Source organism: Miscanthus floridulus, chromosome 11, assembly GCF_019320115.1.
Source record: "Miscanthus floridulus cultivar M001 chromosome 11, ASM1932011v1, whole genome shotgun sequence".
Lineage (NCBI taxonomy): Eukaryota > Viridiplantae > Streptophyta > Magnoliopsida > Poales > Poaceae > Miscanthus > Miscanthus floridulus.
In genome coordinates, this window is record NC_089590.1 from 78,398,250 (window position 1) to 78,410,826 (window position 12,577).

A 12,577-nucleotide genomic window follows, 5' to 3' on the forward strand; every position below is an offset into this window, starting at 1 on the left:
CTTTGTTTGTTGCGCTTGCGCCGCGTCGCCAGCTTCCCCACCCACCCAGCAGCCCCCCTCCGCCTCTCACGGTCTCACCGCCGTCTCCTTCGCAAACCCGGTGTTTGGATTCCACTGCCTGGCACGCAGGACGCAGCAGCAGCACTCCTATGCCCTTCTCCGCTTCTGCGCAGTCCCACTCGCCCCCGCTTTTCTCCGCAATCTACAGCTTTGCTTCCCCCGGCTCGAGCGGCTAGGGTTTGGGGAGTGCGAGGTGAGGCGGCATGACGACGCGGGGAGCCAAGCGCGCCGCGACCTCCGACCCCGCCGCACCCGATGTACGCTCTCGTCCATTCCTCCCCCGTCTGAATCGCGTTTCTCCACGGCGATGTGTACTGTTTGTTTGGGGGCAACTAGTGTAGTGAGAAGATGTGGATCTTGCATTCTTGCGGGTGTGGAAAAGCTTATTCTAGTTATTAGCTTTCGGCTCCGGATGCTGATTCAATCTGGTTGATTGGTGAAGGCAAGCTTGGGTAGTGGCGTAGTGTCTTCGAGTTTGATTTGGGGAACATCGAGGTCGTCGCGGTGGAGCTGATTAAAAAAAATCATGTGTACAAATTCGTGGTGTACTGTGCACCTAGAAGCTTCAGGGCGTTTTAACGCTCTTCGTTGGATTTTTCCTGTAGTATGTACGGTATTTTGAGTGATGGAATTCAGAACTAGAGCCAAGCATTAGTTTCAACTGGAATGGAGGGAGTAGTTCTTAATCGTCCCTTACTCTAAACTACTCCCTCTGTTCCAAATTATAAGTTGTTTTGTATCTAGAAAAACGACTTATAATTTGGAATAGAGGGAGTAGTTCTTGATCGTGAGTATCCTTGAATATTTGATAACTCAACCCTATTGATTATTCTGACAAAGAGGATGACCACAGCCCTAAATCTTTTAATTGAAGCCTGACTATTGCATATCAATGCTGGCACATTATCTACATGGCTATTCTGATGACTGATCTAGTCACTGGAAGTTCGCCTGCTAGCGTCCATTCATAATATTTTTCTATTCCCTGTGATTCTCAAACATGCATAAGAACAAGGCTAATAATACAGCCGGCTTGCTGGCTGCAAGGTTCTTTATAGCCTTCTCCACTCATATAGTAGTTAGCTTTTCACTCTTAATACATGGCCCACTTATCTCTCTCACAGAGTTTCTTGGTTCTTGTGCCTAAGCCGGTTGTAAGCTTACAGCCCGTTTCTCCTCTCTCTCCTCTCCTCTCGCCTCCACCTCAGCATTTAGCCGGCTTACAGTATGTTATTATACTTGCTCTAAAGGTTAATTTTTCTATTCCTCTATCTTCCAGTAGAATCTACCCCTCCATTATTCATTTTTGTTATTACAATGCTGCAGTTACCAAGTAAGAGAGTAATGGACGGACCCTCTTTTGATGTTCACAGGGCGGAGTCTTCCCATCAGCATGTGATGGCAGGACCCGCTACCTTAGATCCTCGACGGGCTGAGGCTGCCAGTAAACATGTGAGGGCACTCAATACCCAGTTTGCGAGGTCTGTTTCTTCACCTGCTGGCTTGTACTCCTGTGTGTTGAAACATATACTCTGTTGGAGGCACATCTTACTAGCTCACTTGTTATGCTCACAGTTCTCACGCTTTTTTTGGAAACATTTTAGCTTGTTGACCTAAACTAATTGGTATTGTTGATCTATAGTACCCCTCTTTTCTTCACCGATTGTCAGCTTTCATGGTCATTATTTGAAGCATGGAGTGTTCATTAGTTATTAGTGCATTTTTGAAGGACCCTTGAAAACAATATTGGTTGTTCCTATTAATGCCATTTCATGCTTCATATCCCCTAGAGTCACACTTATATTTCTTTTCAAATGCATACTGTATACTCATAAGTCATTTTATTTTGAGCAGCTGGGTTCAATTGCAGCTGCAAAATCATCCCACTGAACTTTGGGAGGACGGCCTTAAGGATTACATATTGCATGCATCTGAAATCATGGTAAAGTTTCGCTGGCTGTGAATGGTCTTGTTTTTCTTAATATATAGGGGAAATATATTGCATTCAATAAGGGTGGATCTAGTAAATTAAGTAATTGGTGTCGCCAATCAATTTTCTTGCGAAAGCTATAGTATTGTTACAAAGATAATTGCTCAGACCATTGCTTTCGCAAGAAACCACTGATTCATTTATACCGTGGATCTGCCCATGGCATTACTATAATTCTGCAGTAAATATCTTTTGGAAATCTTTATAATTGTGTCTTATTATTGCTGCTGATTGCTTATGAGGTTTATCACATCAACTTTATCCTAGTTCTGATTACATAATAATCTGGAACACTATCTTTTTAAAGTGTGTTTATGTTGAGGATTTAAGGTGTGGATTTGATTAGTGCATGCAATCATCTTGTATTTCCTTACTTTATTTTCTGTGTGATCATTTCTTAGGTGGTTTGTTAATCAGATTTCTCATTGTATATGCATATACAATTGTTGCTCATTAGGAAAAATTCAAGGATGTTGTCAACTGGCTTAGGCAAAATCAAGCAGGTTCAACAGTTGTTTCATCCCCAAGCTCACTCAAGGATGAGAAGTCCAATCTGCCAGCAGCAGACGATAGCAAGCTCTTGGTACAGCCTAGTTCAGATAGCAAACAGAAGGCTCCAATTATAGCTTCTAGTTCTTCATCTTTTCAGAACTCAAGCTTACCAAACCTTTTTTCATCACCTTCTCAGCAAAAAACACCGGATTTCAGTGGTACGACTATTCAGTGGTTTTTATATCATACTTTGTTTACATTTACTGCAGAGGTCTTGCAGACGCATCTACTATATATTCATATTGATTTTGTCAATGACATCCAGGTATGTTTGCTGACAAGAAGAACACATCCGGTGATAGCAGTAAACAACCTTTCCAATTTGGTGGAAATAATGTCATATTTGGTGATAAGAAGGATACAGCTGTTGACAGCAGTAAACCTTTCCAGTTTGGTGCAAATAATGGCATATTTGGTGACAAGAAGGATACGCCTAGTGAAAGCAAACCCTTCCAGTTTGGTGCAAACAATGGCATATTTGGTGACAAGAAGACTACAACCGGTGACAACAGTAACCCTTTCCAGTTTGGTGCAAATAATGGTTTTCCAACATCCAATGCACCATCTATTTTTTCTTCAGTTCCCCAAAGTTTTAGCCCACAGAGTCCACCTCTGTTTTCAATGAATCAACAATCAGTCCTCTCAGGTATCTTTTCTGATCTTTTTCTTGTGTTGTTTACTTCACACTTATGAGGACTTATATATATATATATATATATATATATATATAGTAAGGCTTGCCTGTTCGGAGTATCTGAAGGATGATCTAAGGCATACTCGTTTATTGCCAATTTAGCAGTAAGTTTCAGGTTTGCAAAATCATCCAGCCAAAAATTGTGTTGTTCTTATTTTACCTTTTCCACTTTCAACATTCTATTTATAATTTGGCCTGTGCATTAGTCTTGGAAACAATTTTTTTTCCAAACCAAAGGACTCCTTAACAAAATGTACCTTTTAACTTTAGGATTTTTTATATATCAATGAAAGGTAACTTTAGGATTTTTTTTATATCAATGAAAGGTCCCAGTTTTACTGTTTTAGAAACACCGCCATAACTTCTCCTTACACTTACCTCCCCTACTCAATTAGCATGTCATTCATCTCGCTTTGTTATCACTATATGTTGGGGCTCAGCAGCACAATGCTGAGTCTGCCTGGATTTGGTCTAAATGTCAATGTTACTACAAGTTTTACATAGTGAAGCAAGTGTTGCAAACATCACTTGTAATCTAGAAAGGCAGTTGCAATTTGATTAATTCACAAATTGGTTTTGTCTTGCACAACCTATATCGCATACCATCGTTTGAAGAGCAGATGATAAAAGTAATTAAGCTGTTCTATTGGCAGCACCTGATCATGCCGATATGACAAACTGTTATGATATCCTTATTTTCGGTGTAGACCATAACTTTCTTGTTGTTGCTTTGTCAGGAAACCAAAATACTGCTGAAGCTTCAGCTGACGCAGATGAAGGTATCTAATACTGTACATCTCAGTCTCAATCTTCCATGCCTCTGGCTTCTGTTTTAAGTAATGTAAGTCCCACACCCTTTAATTTCCAATTCTCTGTCCTCTTAATTTGTTGTTCGTCATGATCATTATCAGATGCTGAACCTGAGAAGCCAAGCAGCCCTTCTGTAAAGAAGGCAGAAGAGAAAGGGGTAGTTGTTGTTCATGAAACCAAATGCAAGGTGTATGTGAAGGTATCCATCTGGTCTATTTAACATATTGCTTTTCTTCCTAGAACTGTAATATCATGTTTTTGACTCTGATACTCTAATACTGTGCAACTTTTGCTCAGTATGTCATTTCAGATTTTACTTGACTATAACTGTGTTTCCCATTAATGCAGCATGATGATGCCACTAAGGGTTGGAAAGACATTGGTGTTGGTCAGCTCTCTATCAGAAGTAAAGAAGGCACACAGAAAGCTTCCAAAGAGTCTTCTCCTACCATTGTTATAAGAAACGATGTATGTGTTCTCTCCTGTTTGGTTATAGTAATTAAACTTCATTTATCTGCAGTCCTGTGTACTAGTGTTAATATTTATCCTTATATTGCATGCCAAACTTGAAACTACTACCTCTATTGTTTTTTCATTTGACGCTTTGGAAATTGACACAGCCTTCAAAACATATCTTCAATTTCTACCTTCTCTAAGCATTTGTTGCTAAAACTTAATGAGAATATAGTCATCTGAAAGTGTTTGTCATTAAAAATCTACTAATGTTATTTCCATGTAATTTTTTTTATGATTTTGCCTATATTAGTGGTCAAGTGTCTAAAGTTTGACTGCATGCCGATAATTTTACCTAAATGTTTTCTATCTGATCGAATATTACCAATATTCGAAATCCACAAATGGTGTGTTCCCCAACTTTACTGTTCCTGCAAAAGAAGCCAAGTTGAATTGTCTTGGCTCTCACAGAGTTCAACTTATGTTTTTCATTTATTTGGAATTTAAGAAGGGTACCAGCTAATTTAGGTGTCAAATATTCAATTAGGTATATATATTTACGCATTGTTCTTTACCCAGAGTTACACAGCTGTAATACTGTTTCTGGTGCGGACAAAATACTAATGTTTTTTAAACTGGTAGCAGGTTGGTAAAATCCTCCTGAATGCTCTGATCTACAAGGGGATAAAAATGAATCTTCAGAAGAATACGGTTGCTTCAATATTTCATACTTCAGTAAGTAACTATAGTCCATTGGAGTCCCACCACCCCCAACTCAATCAATTAACAGAAAAAGGAAGACCATAAATCCTGCATTTCATTTTTAGGATTCGCAGTCAAGTGAATCAGCTGGTGGCACAGTCGTAGCTCGAACATACCTGTTCCGGTTGAAAAATGAGGAGGAGGCTACAAAATTATCGACAGCAATCAAGGAGAATGCGCCCTCAGACTGATTCTTAGGGCATGGATTATCATCTGGAATCTCTGCTTTTGGCACGAGCTGTAAAATTTGAAGGGAACACCACCGATGGCCACTGCAGCAGGCCAAAAGATGCCTTGCAGAGTTTTTTTGTTCTCCTAGTTGCACCAAGATATCTTGCTTGTAACTTGTAAAGCTGACTGGCAGGTTATGTATTAGTACTTTTCTCTCATGTATCATCTTTTGCATCGATAAGGTTATTGAGCATGCTTACAGCTTCATCATCCTGTCACCAGAGGCACAAGTGGCAATGGCTCGAGTCTGGGATGAAAATTTTAGTTCCTGTCTTCAGATAATCCCTTGAGTTTTCACCCCTAGAATCATGTCAACTGAACGTCTGCGCATTACACTACACCACAATTTCTGCGAATGCTGCCTTGTGCCCTGTCTCTTCCAGTACTAACGAAATGGACCTGAAAGACGGTGATATACAAAGAGACTGAAGAGGAAGCTCTGCCGCGGCCTCGCGGGCGTAGCAACTTGCAAGAGCAGCTGCTCAGTGCTCACAACACCAGGTCACCCGGCGGATCGTACGGCATGTGTATAAATAATACTGTACTGCTGCTCTACTCCCTCCCAGAGTCCCAGGTACCGTTTAGTTTCCTTCCATTTTACAAAATTTTTCAAGATTTTCCGTCACATAGAATCTTTGGACGCATGCATGAAGCATTAAATATAAATAAAAAATAAAACTAATTACACAGTTAGACGAAATTCACGAAACGAATCTTTTAAGCCTAATTAGACTATGATTAGACACTAATTATCAAATAACAACGAAAGTGCTACAGTAACATTCACCAAAAATTTCGCCAACTCAATAAAGCCCCAGCTCCAAACATGCAAGTACTGTACACCTACAGCATCGGCGACTGCCTCGGAGTCGGAGTGCCGGGTGCCGGCTAGCAGCAGTTCAGCGGTCGAGTCGAATGTGTCAGAGTCGGCCCTACAGTCACCTGGTGCAGGTGCAGGGGAGCAGGAGCAGGAGCAGGAGCAGGTGGGTCCGTCATTTCCGTGCCGTTCCATGAGCGGCGCCTCGCTTTTCTGTTTTCTGTTGTGCTGCGGCGGACCGGCGGTGATTGAAGGATGGAGGAAGTGGCTGGGCGATTGGCTGGGGCCGCGGCTGTGGGCTTGTGGCTCCAACTTCTAGGACTTGAGTGAAGCGTCGCTGTGGTTACCTGGCTGTCAGTAAATTATTCGACCCAGGAAGCAGTAGTGGAGTACGGAGGATTTATGTTCGGCACTAGGGCAGGCAATTGTCCTTTCCTGTTGTGTTTCTTAGCTGCGCCTGTTGAGGACCGCGCACTTTGGAGGAATCTCCGTATTTTTTTTCCTTAACTACTCGTACTGTTATTTTTGAAGTATCACCGCCACTACTACAAATTCCCATTCGTCACGGGATATAGGCTATATATTTCATTTCATTTTGCCACCAAATATATTTAGATCATGAAGGGAGTGACAATGAAGGGAAAGTAAATATAAAATGGATAGAAACGAAGGGAAGATATATATATTTTTTGGTGGTAACCAAGGCATCATTATAACTTTATAAGTTTTGATGGCAACTAACGAATTTTCTCTTTTCGTTAGCAAAATCAGTTTCTTAGGTAGTTAAACTAGTGTGCGTTCCAAGGCCTAGCGGTGCCTTTTGTTTGTGTTCAACCCTATCACTAATGGCATCTCGCCGTGATGTGATGGTGGGTGTGTACGACTCTTAACTTCGTCTTAATAAAACACGTGCTGAGCACGTCCTCGAAAATAATTCTCTAAAATCATCACTCTCACGTAGTTTCGTTCTTTTATTTCATAGATATTTAATTATGTGACTCCTTTTGACTCGGTAGCTGAGCCAGGAAAGTTTCATCTCCATAAATATTCACTTATTCTCTCTTTTCTTTAAAACATTGTCACGTCATCAAAAATTCTTATACGACAACATATTTAATGCAAATGAAACTCTCACAAAGACTGAACTTAAAACAAGGCTAATAATACAGACGTTGTGGCGCTCATCTCACTGGCGATCATCCAGTTCAATGGCAGCGGCGGCGCCAAGTCGGACTGCGAATTACACACGGGGGTGGCGCTACGCGCACGGGGCCGCGCTGGGCGCTTAGGCCACGTGGACGTGCTCCGCGAGATCGGGCACTGGTTCCAGCACACGAACACCTTCGTGCTAGCGTGAGCACCTGCCTGCTAGCGTCGAAGCTCATGCACAAACCAAACCAACATCAAGGTGGGCATCGTGTTGGGCTTCCCGTTCTCCGATCTGGAATTCGGCACTGGCAAGCCGGTCCTCTTCATCATGCCCACCTACACCACGCGCCAGCCGGTGAAGGGAGCTGTCTTCCTCGTGCTGCCTTCCTGCTTCCACCGGTGATGGCGGTGTGGTCGTGTACACGCCTCTTTCCGCCGCGCCGTCGCGCTTTCAGGAGATGCTGCTGCTGCTGCTCCCTGCCCCGTCACGGGCGCCGATTCGCGCGGTCCCCGTGGATCCGCAGGGCTGATTTGGATGGCTGCCGAGGCGCCGATGCGTCATGCCGCGCAGGGTGCCGCTGGCGCCGAGCCACCGATTTTCACCTAAGACAGCGTGACTAGGCGGTGGTTCCTGCGGCCAATTCACGCTGCGACTCCAGAAACAAACGGAATGGCAATAAAAGGTAAAGTAAATACCTGCGGCCCGTTCGCTGGTTAGTTTCTGGGCTAGTTTGGGTTGACTGGTGCTAGTTTGTTATGAGAGAAAAATACTGTTGGCTAGCTGGTTTGGGTTGGCTGGAACCAACAAGCGAACAGGGTGATAAATGGATGGCAACCAAGGGAAGATATATTTTTCAGTGGCAATGAAGGGGTCATTATAAGTTTTAGTGGAAACTAGAGAATTTTCTCTAAAATCATCGATCTCAATGCATAGTTTCATTCTTTTTTCTTTCGTAGATATTTAATTCTGTGACAGTGTGACTCATTTTGACTCAGTAGCCGAGCCAATAAAGTTTGGTCTTCATAAAAATTTATTTCTTCTCTCTTTTTAAAAACATTGTCATGTCATAAAAAATGTATACGACAACCTATTAAATATAAATGAAACTCCTACTAAAACTAGTCTTAAAGCAATGCTAATAATACAGTGTTGTTGGCTCTATGTAAACTTACAGTATCAGCTTAGTACTTAGCTAGCGTAGCTCTAACCTGGCTGTAAACTTACCACTTACTTCTCTTCTTTCTTCTCCCCTCTTTCCTTCACCTCATTATACAACTCATATATAGCTGGTTACTATACTTGCTCGAATAATCTCCAAGGAACATTTTTCTATCAGGACAGATCTAAGTGTGTTTGTGGGGATCGTGGGTCCGATAAAATTTATAAATACTTTGTCAAGATATTTATTAGAATTCAAAAAAAAACTATACGTATCATCTAACCTCGATGACTCCGGTGATACTATCACCTAAACATATGGCTAGCAACTGGTTCACCAGAAGTACGCAAGAAAGGCAAAAGCACTACGAATTAGTGATTTAGGAATAGAAATCGGCTAGAACCCTGAGTTCTTTCTTATATAATTAATGGTCTTTTTATTCTAATACTCTATCCGAGAGTTCGTAGTATTTAGCAAAGCTGTTTCTATCTAACGGAAGGCTACTGGATCAAATGACAAAGACATTGTTCGTGGAGAAAGAGGTGGCTTTTCCTGGATGAAATGAAACATTTTATTTACGTAACAACAGAAAGATTAGGTTGACCCTATTTCCAGCCGCCTAAATCAGCCATACGTTTTTTTGATGCTACAATTCCAACTTTGCTATGATCTGCTAGTAGATGGCCATTTAATAGCAGTAAATTGTCCACTCATAAGACTGTCTTCAACAACCGCGACCTAAAATATAAGACCCATTCGTCTTTGGATAGCGCTACAGGTAAAGGGTTCAATACCTATTTTTGGTCTTCTCCAACAACAAGACCTAAAAGACAACCCTTTCTGCAAATGGGTATCCAGGAGAGGATACTCAGATTTAGGTTATGCTTTTCCCGACATTCAAAATATGTCTTCTATATAGGTACTCTGTTGAAGACTATAGGTATTATGTTGGAGATCTATTTTATGTTTAGGTTCTGCAACGAGTCTCGCGTTGGAGACCGCCTAAGAATGGCCATTTTTGATGCATCGGGGCGAGAGAAAGATTTGATACTTTGGCGCTGCTGTACCCTGAAATTTCGGCATTGGCCCTAAATCAGACTTTATTATAGCGTCTCCAATAGCTGACTTGATTAGGTAATTACTAAATAGTGCAAAAGGTAAGACACTAGCGTGAGACAATCTCGTACATTTAACGTTTCACAATATATTCCTCTGGCATGATGTTCAAGACTTCTTGCTACAGTCTCTCCTCGGTATCTATGAGCCTAGAGCTAGTGTTTTTCTCATATTTGGCCATGTCCGGCTTACCCCATATTCGGCTTGTTCGGCTTCTTTTTTCAGCCGGAATAGTGTTTTTCTCTCGCAACAATTCAGCCGGAATAATATTTTTCAGCCAGTTTCAGCCAAGTTTCAGACCAGCGAACAGAGCCATTGTTGGAGACACCCTCTCATAGCATAATGTTTAAGACTTCTTGCTACAGTCTCTCCCCTTCGTATCTATTAGCTTAAAGCTAGTGTTATCATACTGTTGGAGACACCTTTATAGTTATTTGAAGTTGTTAGAGAACTATTCCTACTTTCCAAAGATAGTTTTAGTGGGTAGTTTCCATAGCATTAATTAGGGTGTCAAGTAGGCAAAAATATTGATGTACTATCTCTGTATTCTTTGGGCATAGCACACTCTCAACATTTGTTTATTTTATAATATATTATTTATATTTATGAACTTATGATAGTTGCATAGTATATTTGATCACAGATCTAACTGTATAAAGTTTGTATTATAATAGTTCAAAATTATTAGCCAAATTACTAATAGATAAATTTAAATTAAATTTTAAATTTTGACATGCATGTGCGCTCTAAAGCAAGTACAATAATGGTTTTATAGCTAAGCCGATCAATATTTTTTGCTGATGCCACCGCGGTGCCGCACGATGCTGACACCACCTCCTCGTGCTCACACATTGTTGGTTCCTCTTCTCGGATACGCTCGCACGTTGCCCTTAACGCTCTCTCCTTGTGCGTCGTGGTGCTACCCCTTGCGTTGGTTCACAGTCGCTTCACCCATCCTAGCACGCCATGTTGGGCCGCTGCCCCACCACGACTTTGCCTATTCACGTAGCCCGCAATGTTGCCCCTTTTGTCGCACAACCTCGACAGGATTCTACCACGTTGGACTGACGTTGCCTCGCCCACTGATGCTGCCGCGGTACTGCCCTTTGCGCTAAGCCGCCTCGTCGCACCCGTGTTAGGATTTCGGCGCGCGTAGGCTACGCTGCAGACTGCAGTGCTGCCCCTTGCGTTGGGCCGCCTCATTGCACCCTCGCCAAGACGCCGTCGTCCGCCGCCCACCGTCGCTTCGAGTCGCCGCTCGTTTTAATCCACCACACCTATCCTAGCGCAAGGTGGGGGACAGGATGGGTGCCTTGAGTGGAGTCCGCGTCTCATAGTTTATTATGAAATTAGTGTGGAAATATGACTCTTCTTCTCTCTTTGTGTAGGTAAAATGTTACTAACATAGATAGATCACTGTGAGCTAAAGGGGTTAGAGCTGCCCTCGCCCTTCCGGGCAGTGGAGTGCCATATGGAATACCGTCGCCCGCCGGTCTTTGATTCTTGAACGGACAGCATTGCGAACACGCCTGCTCCTAGCATCATGCAGCACGTAGTCTTCGCAGTTCGAGATGGTACGGTTCGAGCTCTGGATTGGACGCTGGACGCGACGGTGAGCCGCAACGTGCTCTCGCTGACGGCTGCACGCTCGCGCAGAGCGTTTTCCGTTGGATATCGTGCACTGCACTGTGCAGATACACCGGTACAGCATCACTACAGCACTCCTAGGGCCGGCGGCAAGGCTACGGCGCCCCCAGCCCAGGCTTCTGCCACGGGGATTTTTTTAACACTTTTTTAAACTAATTCTAAATCTAACACCGTTTTTTTTTCAAAGCTAACACTTTTGACCGTACCTATTTTTCTAGCGCGGCGAAACACTTGTGTCGCGCCATGCATCGTGGCGCGGCGAGGGGGGTGACGTGGCGACGACCGGGACGCTGATCGGTGATGTGGCAGGTTCTACCGCGCCACCGATCTTGGCGTAGGCAGTGCTGCACCATAGCCCACGCCGCGGCAAGCCCAGGTAAATATCGCCTACGAGCCGCCCTCCCCTCTGTCTGCCCGCCCACCCCGCCGGCCGCGCCCACCCGCCCGTCGACCGTGCCACGCACGTAGGCACGCCACTCCCGCCGCGCCCGCCACGCTAGCACGCCACCCCCTCCGGCCGCCCACCGCGCCCTCCGGCCACGCACATATGTATTTTTTCATAAATTCAGCAAGGTTTTGTAAAATTCATATAGGTATTTGTTAGGAATATCAACAGTCTCGGGTGCAATGAATTTGCGTGTATGTTTCGTTAAATTTCTTTTGTAAAATATATTCATCATCTTTCATTTTAGAGTTGGCAAAGAAGCTTCTAGTATATATATTATTATTATCGTGGGGCTATGGTTATCTTTCTTTATTATTTGTATCTATTTTTATTTTAAAGTTAGCAAAGAAGCTTTTAGCATACTCAGCGGCACAAAACCACGGTTTTGTTTTCCAAAATTGTCCATAGATACGTTCACCCGCCCATAGATACATTCATCCGTTTTTGTATACCAGTTAGTAACGGAACCTCTAGCATACTCATTAGCGCGGTGCCGTGAATAGCTTCTCGTATTATTCGTATTCGTTTTCATTCTAAAGTTAGCAAAGAAGCTTTTAGCGTACTCGCTAGCGCAAAGCCGTGGCTTTAATTTGTTTTTTCAAGTTGGGCGTAAATGCTTAAATGTGGGGAGCGAGTCGGGAAAGGCCGTCGCTTTTGGTGGATGGAAACAGGCTATCATGAGAGGAAAGAA

General features: G+C 43.1%; 1 protein-coding gene across 2 annotated transcripts; it reads left to right on the forward strand.

The window, feature by feature from the left end:
- The first annotated feature begins 61 nt into the window (after positions 1-61).
- LOC136491294 (ran-specific GTPase-activating protein 2) lies at positions 62-5,750 on the forward strand. 2 transcript variants are annotated; one of them, XM_066487561.1, is made up of 10 exons: positions 62-317; positions 1,387-1,541; positions 1,915-2,002; positions 2,508-2,760; positions 2,868-3,248; positions 4,034-4,075; positions 4,208-4,305; positions 4,455-4,574; positions 5,205-5,294; positions 5,387-5,750. In XM_066487561.1, the coding sequence occupies exons 1-10, from the start codon at positions 264-266 to the stop codon at positions 5,510-5,512; spliced, it is 1,407 nt and encodes a 468-aa protein (XP_066343658.1). In that variant the 5' UTR covers positions 62-263; the 3' UTR covers positions 5,513-5,750. The 2 variants fall into 2 exon arrangements, with proteins under 2 accessions (XP_066343658.1, XP_066343659.1); XM_066487562.1 differs by having other exon boundaries at positions 1,434-1,541.
- Positions 5,751-12,577: the final 6,827 nt, after the last annotated feature.

Coding starts and splice junctions, on each gene's coding strand:
- LOC136491294 (XM_066487561.1), top strand. CDS start 264: ATGACGACGCGGGGAGCCAAGCGCGCCGCGACCTCCGACCCCGCCGCA. Junction 2,003..2,507: donor TGCATGCATCTGAAATCATG/GTAAAGTTTCGC, acceptor GTTGCTCATTAG/GAAAAATTCAAGGATGTTGT. Junction 4,076..4,207: donor TTCAGCTGACGCAGATGAAG/GTATCTAATACT, acceptor GATCATTATCAG/ATGCTGAACCTGAGAAGCCA.